Source organism: Chanos chanos, chromosome 15 (genome assembly GCF_902362185.1).
Source record: "Chanos chanos chromosome 15, fChaCha1.1, whole genome shotgun sequence".
NCBI lineage: Eukaryota > Metazoa > Chordata > Actinopteri > Gonorynchiformes > Chanidae > Chanos > Chanos chanos.
Window position 1 is genome coordinate 6,705,742 of NC_044509.1, and position 18,103 is coordinate 6,723,844.

An 18,103-nucleotide genomic window follows, 5' to 3' on the forward strand; every position below is an offset into this window, starting at 1 on the left:
ACAGATGGTGAGGTTGTATTGTGGGTGTTTCCTTATATTAGAGTGACAAGAAACTTTTTTTCTGAACAACTGAGTTTCAGTCCACCATCTACGCTCAATGAGCGCATCCCTCTTTTTCCAGTGAGCTTATGTTCAAAGAAGGAAGGTAAGATTTATTTAGTGCTTGTCTCATTTACAATATAGATTGTGATCCGAGGATTCGTTATACTTATAACGACAAAAACGAAAGACGACAATAATCATGATCTCTTGTATTATGACCAAAAAACCCTCTGTAGAGCGCAAAAATTTCAATGTAGTTATCTTTACTGATAACGTTATTGCTATAAATTGCTTGGAAAGACTGACTCGACTACAGTAGAAGCTGACCAAACTGAAGTGTCTGTTCAATGTGGTTAATTTTGAGACATTTTGAGGACATGAACCCAAGATGAACTCCTGAGGGTTTTTTTTCACCTTTCCTATGAGTGCAAACTAGTTTCGATTTATAGTTATTCTCATGTGTTAAGTAATGATAAAAATGATAGTATTTTGTGTTTGGTATGTCCTGATTTACTTTGACAGAACTGGTGTGAAAGCATCTTTCTGTGTACTTAACAGCAATTTTCTTGTTCCCAAAGGATTTTCTAAAACTTCTAAAACATTTCTCAGTGTTTTGTCTCCCATATCCATTGTGTTTAGGTGAAATAATTGAGTAATAACGTGTTAAGACACAGTGATAATCTCAGACCGTCTTCTAATTTAGGGACAAATATGTAATTTAATATTAGATTCAGCAATATATATAGTGCAAATTAACTGAAAGGGTTTTGTTTATTTATTTCTTTATTTATTTATTCATTTTACTGTAATAGTACATTATTGCTAAGAAATACATGTGTTGCTGAATTGCGACGTTAAGCTAGACATCAGACAACAAACAATATTTGTTTCAGACATTTGCTGATTGGTCCAAATGAATGCTATAAAAGGTTTTGTGGAAATGTCAGGATGTTGTGTAGGCCCTCTGATAAAGCATGGCAAAGAAGAGGTTTAACTGTAGATAAACCTGACATTTCTGTAACGTCCATAAAAATACACTCTATTTGCAGCTTATCATCAGTCACATATACGCACACCAGTATGAATCCAGTCAGTTGGAAAAAACGAGAAGTAAAGCATTTGGGTTTTTTTGCTACTCAGGAAATGCAGTTTATGGGGCGAAACCAGAAGCAAGATCATTGAACTGTATAGACTGTGTCAAAGGGGGACATTCATGTGTAACATTTCCATTTTCACCTGAATTATTCTCTTTCAAAATTTAGATGACATTTTCGCGCGAACATTTCCTGCTCCTGGTGTTGCTGGGAATTGTCATCACATCTTTGATTATAATTATCATATTCATCTTCATCAACAAGTGCATCAGTAAAAGAGGTATAATGTGATTGTCCACATTAATACATCAAAGTTGACTTTATACGTTTATATATGACATTTCAGAACCTGAAGTCATCTTTAACTCAGTATATATTTAATAATTAAATCGTCTTTTTTCACCTGTGATGGAAATTGTCACCAGAATCTCTTTACCACATGCACTGTACTATCTTTTGCTGATTATATGAAATCCATAGTAGTCAAATGTTCTGTAACTCCACATATTACATCAAATTCCTACAAGTATAAACTATGTCTTACCATAACTCATTTAAAAGGCCAGGCACAGTATGTATGTATACTTCTTGCACAAAGGGGGGGGGGGGGGGCATTTCACTGCCATTGACTTGACATTGCACATGTGCCGAATAAAACTTGAAACTTGAACTTGAAACTTCTTCATTTTTGTCTTACCCTTACAGCTGCACGCTACCACACCAGCTCAGCACCACTTCATACTCCTACTCCTGAATATTTCGCCAAGTGAGTTTCTAAAGCACTTTTAAAGTTTTTTGGTTTGTGATAGTTGTTTTGTGACAGTAGCCTTATTAGTATATGAACCTTTAAATATTATTCTCGGAATTGTGTCAGAGAACTAATGTGGACACTTTTTTTTCTTTTAAATACAGGAACAGCTTATATCATTCAAGACCCGTAAAGGAAGTGGAGCCAACTTTACCCCCACGTAATCGAAGCAGCTCCACGGCATCTGGTGAGGACAAGGTTTCTTGAGGTCATCTCATGAAGAGAATACGTCTTAAATCAGCTGAAACACATAGCACTCTCCCCACAAACACAGCCTGATTTGAGCCTAACTCCGTGTTGCGTATAGCCAATGAGAAATCTTTGAAGCCTAAGACCAAACAAATTCAGACCCCTCTACAAATTTCTTCCTGTCAACTGAATCTGAATTCTAACCTTTTATTACCAAGTACCATCATTTTCTGAGAAAAAAGACTTAAGACTTGTGCTGTTTTGCGACTACATTCATTTGCTTTCTGTACACAAGGTTATTTAAGCTATTTAAGAATTTTCATGTGGAATGATCCACAACTCTATTGTTTTTCAGTGCCTAATAGTTATGAGAGTGTAGACAGCCTGCCAGAGTATATCAAAGTGGATGAAACTGATACTCTGCCACTGTCAACCACACCAAACAAACCATTTACACCTCAGTCTAAGGAAAGGAGCGGTGACCAACAGAGTGAAACTAGCGAGGACTACGATGATGTGGACCAGCCAGACTACGACGATGTGGTACAGCCAGGCTCCGACAGTGAGGACTACGATGACGTAGGCTAATCGGAGGTGCTACCGAGACTGTTTTGCACTATTTGTTTTGCTGGAAGTGCAACCGTAGCGTGAACCAAACCTCCTAACGGATCTGAGGAGTGCAACTTCTTCACACGCAAACCTTGCAATGACTGCTGGGTCGACGACCGGCTGTTAGATGATTGTTTATCTCACGTTATGTCGATTGTATTTATAATTTCACTTGTCATCTTTTCTTCAGTAAACATCTGAAGAGATTTAACAACCGCTTCTTGATGCAAAATAACTTTGAGGTCTATCATAAGCATAAAAATCAGCGACAGAGTTCTTGCCAGGATGTCATAGCTGTCATGTACGCATGGCCCGGCCCTGTTCCAATATTCATGTAAGTTACTTAATTTGTGTCACTGATTAGCGATCCAACCGTGTTGTGAGGTGACTTGATGCAGCACCAAAAGAGGCGTCACATGAAAGCGTTATGGAAAGTCTGATATGATTCCTCTTTTGCAATAAAATTAGATTAGAGAGCCAACAATGATCACATGCAGAGGGAGCCCTGTAGACTACTGGAACAGGACCGATCGTTCAAACAGAGGCATATAATTGCATAACAACCTTCTTCTATGTCAAGCAACTCATCAAATTCAGTTAGCAAACGAAGGCACGATTGTTCAAGACCCTAAAATAAAACAAAACCAGAGAGTAACACAGTTGTGATATAAATATTTAGGGAGGAAGAAGAGAGGAAATCAAATACTGTTGGCTTGGCACAGTGAAACAGCTGAACATTTTAAAACTGACACCTCCGGCATACACAGCTCTGAAATGTTAGTTACAGTCAAGAATACAAACAAAGTAAGGGAACTGATTGAGCTAATAAAATTTAGATGCACTAGGCCAGGCTCATTCAGAGGTTTTTTTTTTTTGTTTTTAAACCATTATAGAAATGAAATGAAATCCTTGCAGCAAGTCGGATATCCCTGTGTGTAAAGACTTTGTGGATTTTGTAACTTGAGGGTACATGAAGCTTTACCCAGGGTGACCCGTTACCCAGATATGCAGCAGCCAGTAATTTGTGTCAGACAAACTAATCGGAACACAAATAAAGATGTTAGTTAGGTGGTACTGTAGCATTTCTCACTGACTGCAGTGCACTGTCCTGTCGTTGTCAGGAAATGCTGTGGGACCAGTTTGCCCACTGCTCTTCCAATGAATGCCCTCTTGTGGTAGCTGGAGGCATTTTGGACTTTCAGAATGAGGAATCGGGGGGAGGTAGACACACTCGTTCTGCACAATTTATATATATATTATATATACACACATACATATACACACATGCACATTATATATATGTGTATACGTATATATATATGTGTGTGTGTGTGTGTGTGTGTGTGTGTATATACACACACACACACATATAAACTTTGAAAATGTGAATCTCTATTAGTCATTTCACCTCTACCATGGAATTATACTATGTAATCCACTGAAATGGGAAGGGCTGGCATCACGTATACCTAAAATAAAGGCACTTTGTTAAATTACAAAAAAAAAAAAAGACAACATTCTTTGCAACAGTTGCACAATTTACATACATTTATTCATTTATGTATTTTTATTTTTTATTTTTTTTAAAAAAGTAAAATTACAATATCCTGGTTCGAATGATCTCCAGACATTTCATTCCAGATGGCTCATTGTCTGACCACTGGGGAACAACAAGACAAAAACTGCAACATCCACAGTATCAAAAAGTCATTTCCTGTGTGACACTCAGTCCTGCGGCTTGAGCACTGGTATGGTTCGTATGTCAGTTAGAGGAAGAGAAAGGCGCACAGTCAGATAAACCACAAGTCTTCCTTCAACAGTGAGGCAGTTCCTATCCTTCTCACAGCACAAGAGAAACAAGTTGAGAAAAAAAAAAAAAAAAAAAAAAGGAAGAAAATATTTTTTTTTTTCTTTCCCCATTGCTCTCAGAAAAGTTGTCCAAGAAAGTCCCAAGGTGAGAGGTCGTCCTAGCCCCCCAAACGCCGGCCCTCCCCCCAGGCAAAACCCCCTGGGCGCTCCTCTGGGAGGGGGTTGTAATTGACGTCCTCTTCTGGGGTGTCGAAAAGCATTTTACTGTGAACGCAAATGTAAAGAAAAATCATTTTAATCAGGGGGGCATTTATATCTCTTTAAATCTGTATATGCTTTATGGCCTTTGGCAAAAAGCCTTTAATTTATTTAAGTACAAACATTTAGTATTTTCAAATGTCTTAAAGGTATCCTCAGTAAATTCAAAGGACAGTTATTTATTAATAATAAAACACCCAAGTTAAACATGAGAATTGTTGTAGTACATTTTTAAAAGTAGTTTTCTCATTGCCATACAACTTTGAATTAAACTGCCATGCAGAATATAGAAACAAAGAAACCAAAGCAGAGAAACACTCACAGAATGGATGGAGTCTTGAGCCATCTGCTACCTCCTGGCTGGTTGGGAAACACATCTTCCAGGAAAAAATAGACATGTCCCACAGCGATTCCTATACGAGAGGAAACTTGGTGTATTAATGTAAATAATGCTGACTTGAGAAATCCGGTTTTATGGAAAGTGACATTTGAACAGTCGGTGAAAGTGTTTGTCAAAAACCACTCAAAATGTTGCATGTGAACTGGATGCAGAGGCAGAGGTAAGGGGGGGGGGGTGGTCATACCCAAAAGATCGACGATGATTGAGTTGCCTAGCAGCAGAGAAAATCCCATGAGCACCCACGGCAAGAAAGGAGCTTGGAAATTAAGAAGGCCAAAGAAATTCATTCGCACATTAGGGTTGCGTCTGCTCCACACATAAACCAGCATGATGGTGAAGGCTTGACCTAGAAACACAAGACTCACAAAGGTGCCGAATATCTGTGCGTGCCATTAAGAAAAGACAAGAGTGTGACGTTTATTAGTTAACGATATAACAACACAAGCAATGGTGGGAGCAAACAGAGTTGCGTTGTTTCATGTACACACACACACACACAAAAAAAGGAAATAATGAATGAGATGTTTCAACACGGCCAAACTGTTCAGACAAAACTGTTTTGTTTTTTTTTCTCCTTTTTTAAATCTTGTCAGTGAACAACCTTTTTGTCGAGCACACCACGCAATTTGCTGTGTATTTTGGTCCTAACAATAGAGTTGATGGAGCGGATAAAGGATACGGTCATCAGAAGGCCACCAAAGAGGAACATGAAGACAAAGTCAGCGGTTCTGCCCCTGAAGGAGCCCTCCTCCAGCATTCGACAGTAGCGGTATCTGTGTGTCTTTGGTTAAGGACTCTGGCAACAGCTATACTGAGAAGACGTTAAGTAAAAAGGTTCAAAGAGAAGCTCAGAAAGGTTCCATTCTCCTAGGAAAAGCAGACTAGACCATTATAAGTGTTTGTTCCAGAGGTAATCTTATAGACTACACTTGATTCCACTTTAACAGAGATGCAGAGGTCTACTACAGAAGTGTCAGAAGTGTTTGTGTAGAGCTGGAGCAAACAACTGTATGCTGTGTGCCCTCCTAGTCCTCATACACGCTTCCAAAGCACAGCGCACAGTTGACCAGGCAACTATGACCGACCATGACGAAAGAGATGCATGCGCCTAAGCTGCACAGAACACAAGCTGCCAAAAAGCAGCAAAGGATACAAAAAAATCATGTTGAATAAGAAGTTGAATCCAACTGGACCAAAAAAGAGAAAGTTGGTAATAAGTCGCCATACCTGAAAGAAGAGTGATTCAGAACGCGTAAATATTTAAAAGTAGAAATTAAAAAGTAAAATATATGACATTTGGAGGACATTGTACAACAATCTAAATGATTTTAAAAAACGTATGGACACCTAGGCAAATCATTGCAGACGTTTCCTATCAAAAAAACTTACCTGATAATTCTTCAATATCAAATCAGGATTAAAATATAGCTGGAAAGGAGTGATGAGTTCTAATTGCTGTGGATAAGAGAAAATGTGTCAAAAGAACATGGATAAGAGCGTAAATCGTAAAATAATAATAATAATAATAATAATAATAATTTCCGAAGCAGCTGGACTTTCATCTTAGCACCGACTAGCTTTAGCTAACAGAGTTAAAGGAGCTCCGTGTTCACTCTGAGATCATGATAATCGCTGTTTATATTAATAACACCAATGCGGTTAAGAGAACCAACTACACAAGAGCAACTAACGACCGAAAATATTTAGGGTCTAAAATTAGCCACCCCAGTCATGGCTAAACAGAACAGAATAGCTAGGTTACCTGTAGGTATACTACCGTTAGCCAGCTAGTTAGCCTTGGGGACTTAGAACCACTGTAACTGTACATAGGCCAAGAAACTTGCAGTCAGTAATGTTACGTCATTGCTACACAACAAGTCAATATGTGGATTTAAGCACTAGCTTTTACACAACAATAAATATGATATAAATAGAACAGGTTGTAAACAACAAACATAGTTAGCAGCGACAGAGCCTGATCAGCAAAGCCAGCTAGCGGTACCGAACTCCTGCTATGACAGCTATTTTGTGGGTTAAAAAGGCTTAATTCATGAAAAAACAGCGAAACCCACGAAACATCACTTCTCATTGTCCTTACCACGGCAGCGGTGGTGAGTACACAGGCAGTAGTATATGCCCTAGTTACCACAGGAATCTGTAGATATTCCTGTTGGAATGTCTGGTAAGCCATTTTTGAACGAAAGGTTAGGCTTCCGGCACTTTCTTGACACGTCACGACATAGAACACATAGGCAAAGCAAATGCTGTCTTTATTTTGGTCATCTCTGATTCGCCCAGCGCTGCAGGAACAGCCCGTTTGATTCAACAACAAAAACTTCAATCATTGTTACAGCCCTGTCGTACAATAATGGCACTTTTCGATTGGCCCAGCGGAATTGTCATCAAGCGGCAGGAAAAACAATTCGGAAACGTTTCCAAACGCTTTGCCACTGCCTCGAGCACCGGCTCGCATATACAGAATTATGTCATTTAAACATTATTCGTAACTCTACAAGTTCAACATCTGGGCATACCACGGGGCGAAACAGTGCCGCACTCTGATCCACGATTTAAAATGTAGGCTACCCTTCAGCCCTATAGGCGGCGTAGGCTGTTATAGTTTCCAACGTCCGTATTTTGTCTTTTTATTTGACGACGAAGAAGTCTTGCGCGGGCACTTTTGGAAATGGCGCAGGTTGAGGAAAGCGACGGTAAGGCGTTTGGGCCAACAAATTATGATTTTGTCAGCTTGAATTCTCTGTAGAATAGTTATTGCTCACTCATACTAAAACAACACTTTTACACCATTAAAAGTATACTGTTAAATGCAATATTTTATAATTGAATACCTCGAGGTAAATAGTTCGTGTCGTCAAACCAGTGTTGGATAGCTTGTTCCTTTTCAGAACATCTGAAGTTAGCCGCTGTCTGAAGTCTAAAAGTAATTGCTATTTGACGACAGTACCCAAAATACAGGATGATTTGTAAGACAGGAGCTGCGTGTAGCACTATGAAGTATGATCACATGACGACAGTGTAGTAACCTAATAGTAATATGATTTTTTTTTTCTTTTTCAGTGGAGGGACATACATTAGAGTCTCTCAGGCTATACGAGGCGCAGTTCTTTGGTTTCACGCCACAGACTTGCATGATGAGAATTCACAGTGCCTTTCTCGACTGTCTATACGAAATGCTATTGGTCGTGGAATCCGTTGTCGTTAAGAAGTTATCCCGTGGGAAAGAGCCAACAGAGGAGCTGTGTTTGAAGACGCGAGAAAGCACCCAAAAACTGCTGCAATTTCTTCAGGAACGATTTAAGATTCTCTCGAGTCGTATGGAGAGCCTCTTGGTAAACAGTGTCCTTTCAATTCCACCAAACGTTCTGCTACCAGAGGACCAGTCGCACCAAAAATATCCACAAAGCACAGACCAGCTTATGAAATTGGAATCCTCCGTCGCACAACTGCAAAAGTCTTATCAGGCAGAGGTATGTGCTAAGCAAGCCCTCCTTGCTGAATTAGAGGAACAGAAAGAGACGCAGCATCAACTGGAGGACGTTCTCAAGTGGATTGAGGAGCTGCGGTCGTCGTGGAAACAAGAGGGCATGGGCAACGTTCAGGGCAGTTTCTGTCACGTGATGGAAACAGTTGCTCAGCTGCAGGACATTATTGGAAAGGTTGGCAAAAAGACTAAAAGACTTGATGAACTGTGATTCGCCCATCATGGTTGCTTCTACTAACTTTTACCTGTGCATTAATATGGAAATTGCTCATACAGATTTTTCTTGGTCAAATATAAATTATTTTTTTAGCTGTATTTGTATAAAGAAATTGAAATAGCTTTTCCTCTCTGTAAGCCTACACATTTAGCATCCTCATTCTGATTTTCTTATTTCTAGTATTCATCTATATAAATAAAGGTGTAGAAGAAGTTAATGTATTAATATTGTTACTTTTCTACATGACAAAGCAGATTTACGTGACCAAGCAGTCTGTAATTTCCGTATGCGGTTTCCATGTTGGTGTCGATTACATCAAGTAAAAAAAAAAATCTTTGTATTCATTCAACAGAGTCGGGTTATAAAATCTTGCTGTTCAAGCTCCACTATCAGTAACGCAGGTACATAAATGCGCCACAAGAGGGAAGCAGTGGGCAACATTTTATTTAGCGCTGCATTCCCAAGTGATACCTGCAAGCAATGAATTGTCTACTTCAAAGCACTACGCCCGTAATAGAAAATCGACTCTTTAAGACCCGAGGTGTAGTTCGCCGAAGTCACTTGCTTTAAAATCACGGGGCCAATCTCGCCGCGGATTTTAAGAGTCTTTGAAGTTCAGAGCACTGAGATCTGCAATAGATGAGTCGAGTTTCCCACAGGGCCAAACCTAGTTTGGCGCAGGCTGCTTTGCTTTCGCCCTGCTTCTGTGCTGTCTAAGGAAAACCTCAGAAAGCCTCTTCTTCATCCTCCCGATAGGAGGGCTCTGCTGGTTTAAAGGAAGGCCAGTTCTCAAAGGCCACACGAACAAGCGCCTGGGGCGTAGGTCTCCATTCCCTGCCTCAGGCCCCTTTACCGTGATGCTTTTCCTTAAAGAATAAAAAGCCCGAAGCAGGAAAGCGTATCCCAGATATGTGAAAATTATCGTTGCGCAGCATTCATAAATGTCATCTGAGATGAGGAAACCTGCGCACCAGGCTCTATAAATAACACGGCGTATTTACAGTTGAATTTCTCGCTCTGGGCGTAGTTATTAGTGCAGTATAACTTTTGCTGAGATGTAATTGTTGTTGTTTGTCATTGTATTTGTGGCAGTAAAAGCAAGCCAGTTTGTCTGTATTGTGATACTGTAAGTTTTTATGACGGAGTATATGATTATGTTCCCGTCTTCCTTTTTGTCTGATCATAGAAGTTAACAAATAACTGTCAGAAAGAAGGTGACACCGGCATTACCAACATTAAGCATCGGTCTGTTGAGCCAGTGGAACTGATCGGCATTCATTCGGCATGTGCCAAATTCTATTTGGTGTTCTGTTGAAATCTGTGGAACACACTGTTTTGGCTGACACTCCAAAATCTTCAGGACAGACTCAAGCCGGTCGAGATCTGGTAACTAAAGAATGCCACTGGATGTCATTTACACTGTTCTCACATTCTACAAATGATCCGGTGATCATTCATGCCCAGTGGATGGGGGCATTTAGATCCTGAAAGAGACTATAAAATGCGTCAACGTAGAGTGAAAATGTACCACAGCTCTGATTCTTTGTTCCGCTTCATTCTCAGACATGCATTTTCAGGTGTATCGACACGTTCGTACTCTCCAGTCAAACCATGGGACCCCTGTCAGTGAAATCTCTGCTCACAGCTTAGACTGACATATGCCGTCAAATGATTCATCAATTGTTTCGACCTGAATCGTCTCACACCAACACGCAGTCAGTAAGGCCAAGGATGGTGTCTCTGGCTCATCTGTCCGTCACATTGTCCCCCGTAAGCCACTGTTCCTATTGACCGATCCTCTCCAATGAATCTCTTAAAGATCTTATCAAAGTCACTTAGACCTCCTCCTCTGTCCTTGGTCCACAAAGCTTAGGAGAACGGGGCCTGTGCAGCATTTTGTAATGCATAACATTCACTAAAAGCTTGATGAGACAAAAAAAAACTGTTGTGAACTCAGGAGAAAACATCTGTGTAAGTGCATGTTTCGCCGCGATTACCCGGCAGGTAAGAAAGTAAATGTGGATTATGCTAGTCTTTTACAACTCTAGTTTTTTTTTTCTTTCTTTTTTTTCTTCTTCTTTTTTTTTTTAATAATTTGAGCAATGCAGAGCGTACATGTGCAAATTCCACTTGAATTTACACTTAAATGACAACTCAGTATGCAGGACCTTCCTGTCTGACATATTGTTAGTTCCAAATTTTGACAATACCAATCAAAAAAAAAATGAAAATGAAAATGAAAATGCGCGAATGCAGAGCTGCTGGAGGGTTCACACAGAAAGAAAGAAAAAGAGTCGAGAATGAAGGATGAGGAGGATGAAGCGCAGCGAGGGGTCGGGTGGAGAAAGGGGTGGGGGAGGGGAGGGGAGGGGGGCCCCCGTCAGCAGCCTGGTTCTGCGTCTGTCTCTTTCATCTTTCTCATTAATGGCATGGCCAGAGCAGCGGGAGCTGCCCAAAACCAGCTGAAAGATACAGGGCTGGATGGAGGCGTCACAGTGTGGACGGGTGCCCCCCCCCCCCCCCCCCCCCCCCACCTCCCCAAAACTCACACACTCCCTCCACCCCCACCCCCTTTCCCCCCTGACACAGCCCCGTTGATAAGAAAGCCTTATCTCTATGAAACCCCCACCACACACACCAAAGCACTGACAGGCTATTAGTGAGAGGGCGGAGATTATTCCCGAAATAAAGAAGGTGTTTGGTACGTGTGACCGACAGCAAAGGTGGAGATGGCAACGAGGCTAAATGTGGGCTTCTGTGATTAAACAGAGGAGGCAGATTGAATGAGCTCACACTGTAATGTGCTAATGATGACACACCCCCTTGCTGGGCTCTCAGAGAAGGCTTCAACTTTGTGTGTTGGGTTTGACCCTTTATCCTTGACTTGTATGTTCAGGTCAATAATGTAGCTTAACCTCTAGAGGTGATATCACCCCTTCTGTTTAGCTGAAGAAGCAAAGACCCACCATCAAAACTCAAATTACACGACCCCCGCCCCCCCCATCGAGGAATGTGTTTCAGTCAATAATCAATTTCATCAAAACACCCTGTGCTTTAATCCCCGGTGCTGAATACAACAATATTCTTTCAAGTTTTTTTTTTCTTGTGTTTGGTTAGATGTAGAAACCAAGTTTTTGAAAAATGTTTGAAATAAATTTGGGATCAACAAAAAAACCCCCTATTTTGACCAAATCCCTACAAAACACCGTGGTAATTGCATCAGACCAACCCACATTTGATTTGTCCCGTACCCAGAACCATCTAATATTAATTTGAAACATTTGCTATGAAGCATAAATAAAACATGCTGTTCTGCCTTGAAAAGCCAGACTACATTTCTGTCTAAGGCAGAGTTTAACCAGAGGCAGAGCAGAAGCTTGTAAGCATAGGATTGTAAGATCTGAGTTCAAAGCCTTTTTCAGCAATGTTTTATCCTCTTGTGGTGGTGTGGTAAGAGAGAAAGAGCGAGAAAGAGAGAGAGAGAGAGAGAGAGAAAGAACTGTGAGAGGATTTGGGCAAATCTTAGCCCTCCTAAATGGGTAATTTAATGAAGTAAAAAGTTATTTTGTTCTGTAGAAAAACATAATTCTAACGCTTTTTTTTTTTAAAAATTGGCTCTGATGCAAAAGGAAAAGAGTGTTTCTTTTTTTTGTCAATTGCATGAATAATGTGTGATTTTTTTTTTTTTTTTTTTTTATAAGATCAGAATGTTTGAGACATCAATGGGTGGAAGCACCACATGTAGGCGATCAATAGAAGCTCTTGAAAGCTCTGCTTGGAGCTACAAATCTACCAGAGTGTCACATCTAGTCTGACTTGATCAATTATGCATATAGGTTCTCTGCGGTTTTTCATTTGGGGTCTGACACTTCTTAACTGGTCGCTGAGTAAACCTGTTGATACTGACGCGTTGTTTTTCTCTGACGCGGATCTGATCTGATTTCTGTCTCATCTGTATTCAAAGCCATCCTCGTTAAACCAAGTCTATAGGGAATGAACCCCAAAAAATGGAATCTTAGTTCATCGTAATTCAGAACCGGGCTGTTCGAGTCCGGTTCTGAATTACGGTTCGAGTCCGGTTCTGAAGCACAGAGGTGCTGCAGACGCAAACCATGAGGCCTACTTTTCTCTCTCTCTCTCTCTTTTAAAAGGGATCTACCAAAAAAAAAAATAATATTCTTAAATATATCACACTGTGTATCTGCAGCTTCACACCGTTCATTCATTGCAAAATGAAATAAAGGAAAACGAGGCAAATCTTGTCAAGCGACACGCTATTGATTTTCAGCGAGATTTGTGGAATTTTGTCTCGATTCCTTCGTCTTGAAAAAAAAAAAAAAAAAAGCTGGTGGCCTTCCTGTGGAAAATGACACGCCTCCAGGTATCTCCACCCACAGGCTTGTGCTGAGCGTCTCCTGATAAAGGGTCTCTGCTCCAATATGTTTCTGCCCTTTGAGATCTAAGCTGTAATATTGGATTTGGGGTTGCCACAGGCTGCTCTCCAGGGTGCTGAAAGGGACATGACTTCCTGCTAATACTTAATAATGTTAGTGGAATATATTACAAGGTGAACGTATGGGTACCTCCATTATATAATAATCTCCCATTCGCTGCTGGAAACGTTTTGTTTCTCCTGTGTGACTCGCTCTGTTCTGAACATGTGTGAAGTACAGTCCAGTGGTTCCTCACCAACGTGGCTTTTCCAGTACCGAGAAAACTTCTCATGCATTTTATTTTCTGCAGCGTCTTTAATTATGCATTAACAATGAAGCGAGAGACAAAAAAAACGAATAAAACCACCACGGGTGTATTTGAACTTGGAAGTTTTATGTTGACAGACTATATTAGATTTGTAATGATATTTGTTAAGAGAAAATTCTTCTTCACATTTGGTATGTTCTAATGCAAATTGCGCGCGCATCGCAATCTCGCCCCGGCAGTTCATAAAGATCAAAGAGATCCAAGCATTCCAGAAAGCTTGATTAGCACGATATAAGTCCCAAATCGGAGAGAGGCATCTTTTCCCGAGTATTCCCAGAATGTGCCCATCCTACGGCCCTCCCGGGCACGAGCAACAGGACCTGACGGGGGAGGGGCGGGCGGTCCTGGCACAGGCGGGGTGACAGCTGGTGACAGACTGTTTGTTCTTGTGTGGGACGACAGCCCGGCGCAGTGTGGAAGAGGTCACCTTCTTTCCAAGCCTTGCCCATGACTAGGTACCGCCATGTCTGTTCCGCATTCGAAAGACTTGGTGTTTTTCTACCATTATAAACCTTACAACCAGCGTTTATTCCAACAGAGAGAGAAGAAATCAATCAATCAATCCCAGGCAGCAAATTCCTCACTGCCATCAACGGTATCTGAACGAGAGACGGTGTTTGTGAATGCATAACACATTTGTTGGTTATTGATCTACCATAAGTGTGATACACATGCAAGTCAACAACTAGTTTGCCGACACAATGAATAATTATTAGCATTAGTATTATAAAATCATTATTATTGTTGTTGTTGTTTGGATTGTTTATTTTTATTTATTTAACTCAGCACATCACACGGTGGATTTTTACAAAGGGTTTCTGTCTGTAATACCACTATGCCTGATACGGTCAATCTGTCCATCATAGTGACAAGGCGTGGCCCATTGTCATCCACACAGTTTTCTCATTCAGGGCCTGCCGCTGGTCTGGCATTTCAGTTCAGTCACTAAAGACACACCTCTGCCCCCGCCACACAATGGGGTGGCATGGGCGGCCTTTGGGGCCGCCGTCGGAACCGGCGCAAGGGCGGGGTGGTTCTTTCTCCTCGCTGTCACTCAAGCGCGCGGAGGGTCCAGAGCGGTGTCCCGCTGCCCAAATTACCCCTCCCCACTTCCTTTTTCTTGAATGAACAAAAGACTCATAATGACACAGGCTGCTGGCACTGCTCCAGCAGAGAGCGCACAAAGGACTACAAGTCTACAAGACGGGCTGCCTGAAATGGCCTCTGCCACAGACACAGACGCTTTGCCTTGAATGGACTCCTGATTACACGATGTCAGGGACGACGTAATTGAAATTTAACAGAGAAATGGTGCACGGCACATTTTAAGAGAACCGCAGAGGAAGTTAGAGTGATATCTTGAGGGGTTCTCCACCACTGTGGGGGGTGGGGTGGGGTGGGGGGGTGTCAGGCCTGTGGATAGCTTTTAAACATGAAGTACCCTTTCAGAATGAAAATGTTATTTGAAAAAATCCTTTTGCGTAAGGACTCGTTTCCTGCTCCTCCATGAATATACATGGTAACACAACGCAGTCCGGGGAGACCGGGGTTGAAATATTTAGGTGGAACGGAGTTCAATTTACATAATTAAATTTCGACGTTGCTTGGCAAATGTTCATCTCAGCAATTTCTGCTTTAAAGTTTACAGGGGAACTCAATGCTTTCATGTACTAAAAATTGCTGACTGTGAAAGAATTGTGTGAGCACATAAAGTGTTTTACTAGGTTTTATTCCATTGGTATTGAATCTCTGTTTATTGAATTATTGTACCGGAAAACTAACTTGAAGGTTCGCCCATATCCTGTATGCGGAGTTAAAACCAAAACAACAACAACAACAACAGCAAAAAGATTACATATACAAAGACACCCCCAGCTTAGTAGATATATACTAGTGCAAGCAATAAATTCTGAATGAAAGGGCTGTTGTTAGAGATGTCTAACGTTACTGTTGTTGAAAACAGATTCTTACAAAGCCTCTTCACTCCGAAAGAGACATCATTCATCTCTTTGTTTCAGAGAGAGGAGCAGGCGACAAGAGAGATTCGTGTTTCAGTATTTTTAATACACTTGGAGTGGTACGGCTGGCAAATTTGATATTCTTCACAGAGGAATATGAAAGACTAGAGAGTTAGCCAAGTGAAAATGTTTATATTCTGGAACAGAGCAGGCTCAGAGTCAAAGATCAGAGCACATCCATCATTTTGATTAATGCCAATGAATTAAAAACACATAAATGAGCAAAACAGAGATGCCTCCAGGGCAACGCCATCTGCAACACCAAAAAACACTGTCACTTAACGTCTAATGCGCTGCAATTCAGTTAAGAAAATCTGTTAGTAGGACCCCTGCATCTTTTAAAAGTCCAAATTATTCTGTTTACAGTTAGGGGTATATTGGGACAAAAATAATCAATGTTATAGGTTTTTTTTTCTCTCTGCTGCTTTACAAAACTTTTGATGTGGCTGTGACGACCGCTGCGTGTTGAGAACTGAATAATTTCTGTATGCATGTATGAGGACTAAATCATTTACTGTTGGCAAGGGTATAAAGAATACACACGGCCTGTGATAGAGTTATTATACATACAGCCATGAAAAATAAAACCGTAGAAACACAGAACGCCGAGAACCTTAAAAACAGGCTTAACCTTTGTTTTTGCTTATTGCAACGTTACCTGGACAACACTTAGATTGTGAACTATATTTGTTGAGTTTACCTTTAATCAAACAAAATAAAAAGTTTACATTTGTTTTTTCTTTTTTCTTTTTTGTCTCCGCTGTGTCTTCAGGCTGAAATCCTCTAATTTATTGAAAAGAGAAAAAAAACCCTATACTGACATACAACATTATATATTATCTGTTCTTTAGAACCCAGTGTGTATATATCTTAATGAGGATCATGTTCATTGATAGTACCATTACATCAGAACAATACTTTTAACAGGTCAAACAAAAATTAAACGAAACTTTCACTCCCTAAATCTACAATAACAGCTAAAACAATGGACTACAGCCGACAGAGCCATGTCCACCTACTGTTTGCAGATTTTGGGTAAAAGTCTTAACACCTATTTTTTTTTTAAAGTCATTTATTCAAATCTGAATGCTTTAATTGCTTCACTCAAATCCATAATTAGTTCTGTCAGGTAATTAAATACTTGGTTGTGTGTTAAGGTCTCCAGGGAATGATCTTGCCAAGCTCAGGAGAAAGCCGTCTCTCATTGGCATTTCCAGGACAGCGCCACAATGAATAATGAGACGCACTGAAATCCCCCCCCCCCCCCCCCCCTAAAGACACATGGTCCTGAAGACTTCGGTTTCTTTACTCATAAAATACAGCGCAAATCATCGTTGGCTGAACGAGGTATGTTTGTGTAGGGTTTGAACAGAAAGTGCTCCCTGCTGTGTGTTAGTGTGTGTGCTTGTATGTGTGTGTGTGTGTGTGTGTGTGTGTGGCTCTCACACCCTCAGGGTGTATGCGCGGAAGTCACATAGCAGCAGCAGGTGCCACCGGGCAGTGGTGACATGGGCACAGGTGGCATTTTGGCAGAAGCGACGGCGTCTTGGCCCGGACACGTCAAGTGACACATTGCTTTTTTTTTTTTCTCCCCCTCCCTCTGCTGTTACAGCGGGCACAAGAGACCGGCTTCACGGGCTGGGTTGAGGGGGTGGGGGTGGGAGTGGGGGCGGGGGGGGGGGGCTTGTGAGGTCAGTATAGGATTGCGTATAGCTTTGATACGGCTGGCATTGCAAACGGGGCAGGGCGCGATGTGAGCCCGTCCTCCGTCGATCTGCCCCAGGTATAATGGACTCCGGCCAACGGCCTGTCCCTTCCAAGATCCCTGAAATGTTAACTAGGCCACCGTCATGCATTTCATATCGATCAGGGCTGATGAAACGGTCACCGTTTTAACAATGTGGAGGAATAATCCCTGTTATTATAATTCTGTTAATGTCTCCACTTACTGTAATTAGACTGACTCGACTGTGGGGACTGACAATCCTCTCTCCTTCTAACAAAGCGAGTATTCCTGAAACTGACATCATCCTCTTAACACATTAGAGTTAATGGGCAGGTAAGACGATTCGTGCTATTGTTCACTTCGGTTACCTGAGGCCAGGCAAGTGTCAAAAAGTCAGTAGAAATATGATATGAATTCATTCAGCATTGAAAATAATACTGGAAAAACAACATATTTTCCAAGCCCCACAAATTCCAGCACGGCAGATGATTATAATAAAGGGATATCACATCGTCATAAAAGCAGTCTTCTACGTGCGATTATTCAGTCTGTAAAATCTGTAAAAATTTTTAGCACGTAAGCTGTGTCAAAACAACTCTATCAACTGGTGCTAAGTAAATTTAATTGTCAATTTTACCATTACATGTGCTATTACACCATTTAAGGTTTT

The 18,103-nt window shown here is 41.0% G+C and overlaps 2 protein-coding genes across 3 annotated transcripts; one reads left to right on the plus strand and one right to left on the minus strand.

Annotated features, from left to right (window-relative positions):
- Nucleotides 1-4,611: 4,611 nt before the first annotated feature.
- Nucleotides 4,612-7,400, minus strand: derl2 (derlin 2). 2 transcript variants are annotated; one of them, XM_030792654.1, is made up of 7 exons: nt 7,311-7,400; nt 6,599-6,664; nt 6,363-6,436; nt 5,889-5,982; nt 5,394-5,589; nt 5,132-5,222; nt 4,612-4,815 (listed from the first exon to the last, which is right to left on the minus strand). In XM_030792654.1, exons 1-7 carry the CDS (start codon nt 7,398-7,400, stop codon nt 4,710-4,712), a joined length of 717 nt encoding a protein of 238 aa, XP_030648514.1. In that variant the 3' UTR covers nt 4,612-4,709. The 2 variants fall into 2 exon arrangements, with proteins under 2 accessions (XP_030648514.1, XP_030648513.1); XM_030792653.1 differs by having other exon boundaries at nt 7,308-7,400.
- A 475-nt stretch (nt 7,401-7,875) lies between these two features.
- mis12 (MIS12 kinetochore complex component) lies at nt 7,876-8,922 on the plus strand. The gene is made up of 2 exons (XM_030793133.1): nt 7,876-7,920; nt 8,288-8,922. The coding sequence occupies exons 1-2, from the start codon at nt 7,896-7,898 to the stop codon at nt 8,920-8,922; spliced, it is 660 nt and encodes a 219-aa protein (XP_030648993.1). The 5' UTR covers nt 7,876-7,895.
- The last annotated feature ends 9,181 nt before the right edge of the window (nt 8,923-18,103 follow it).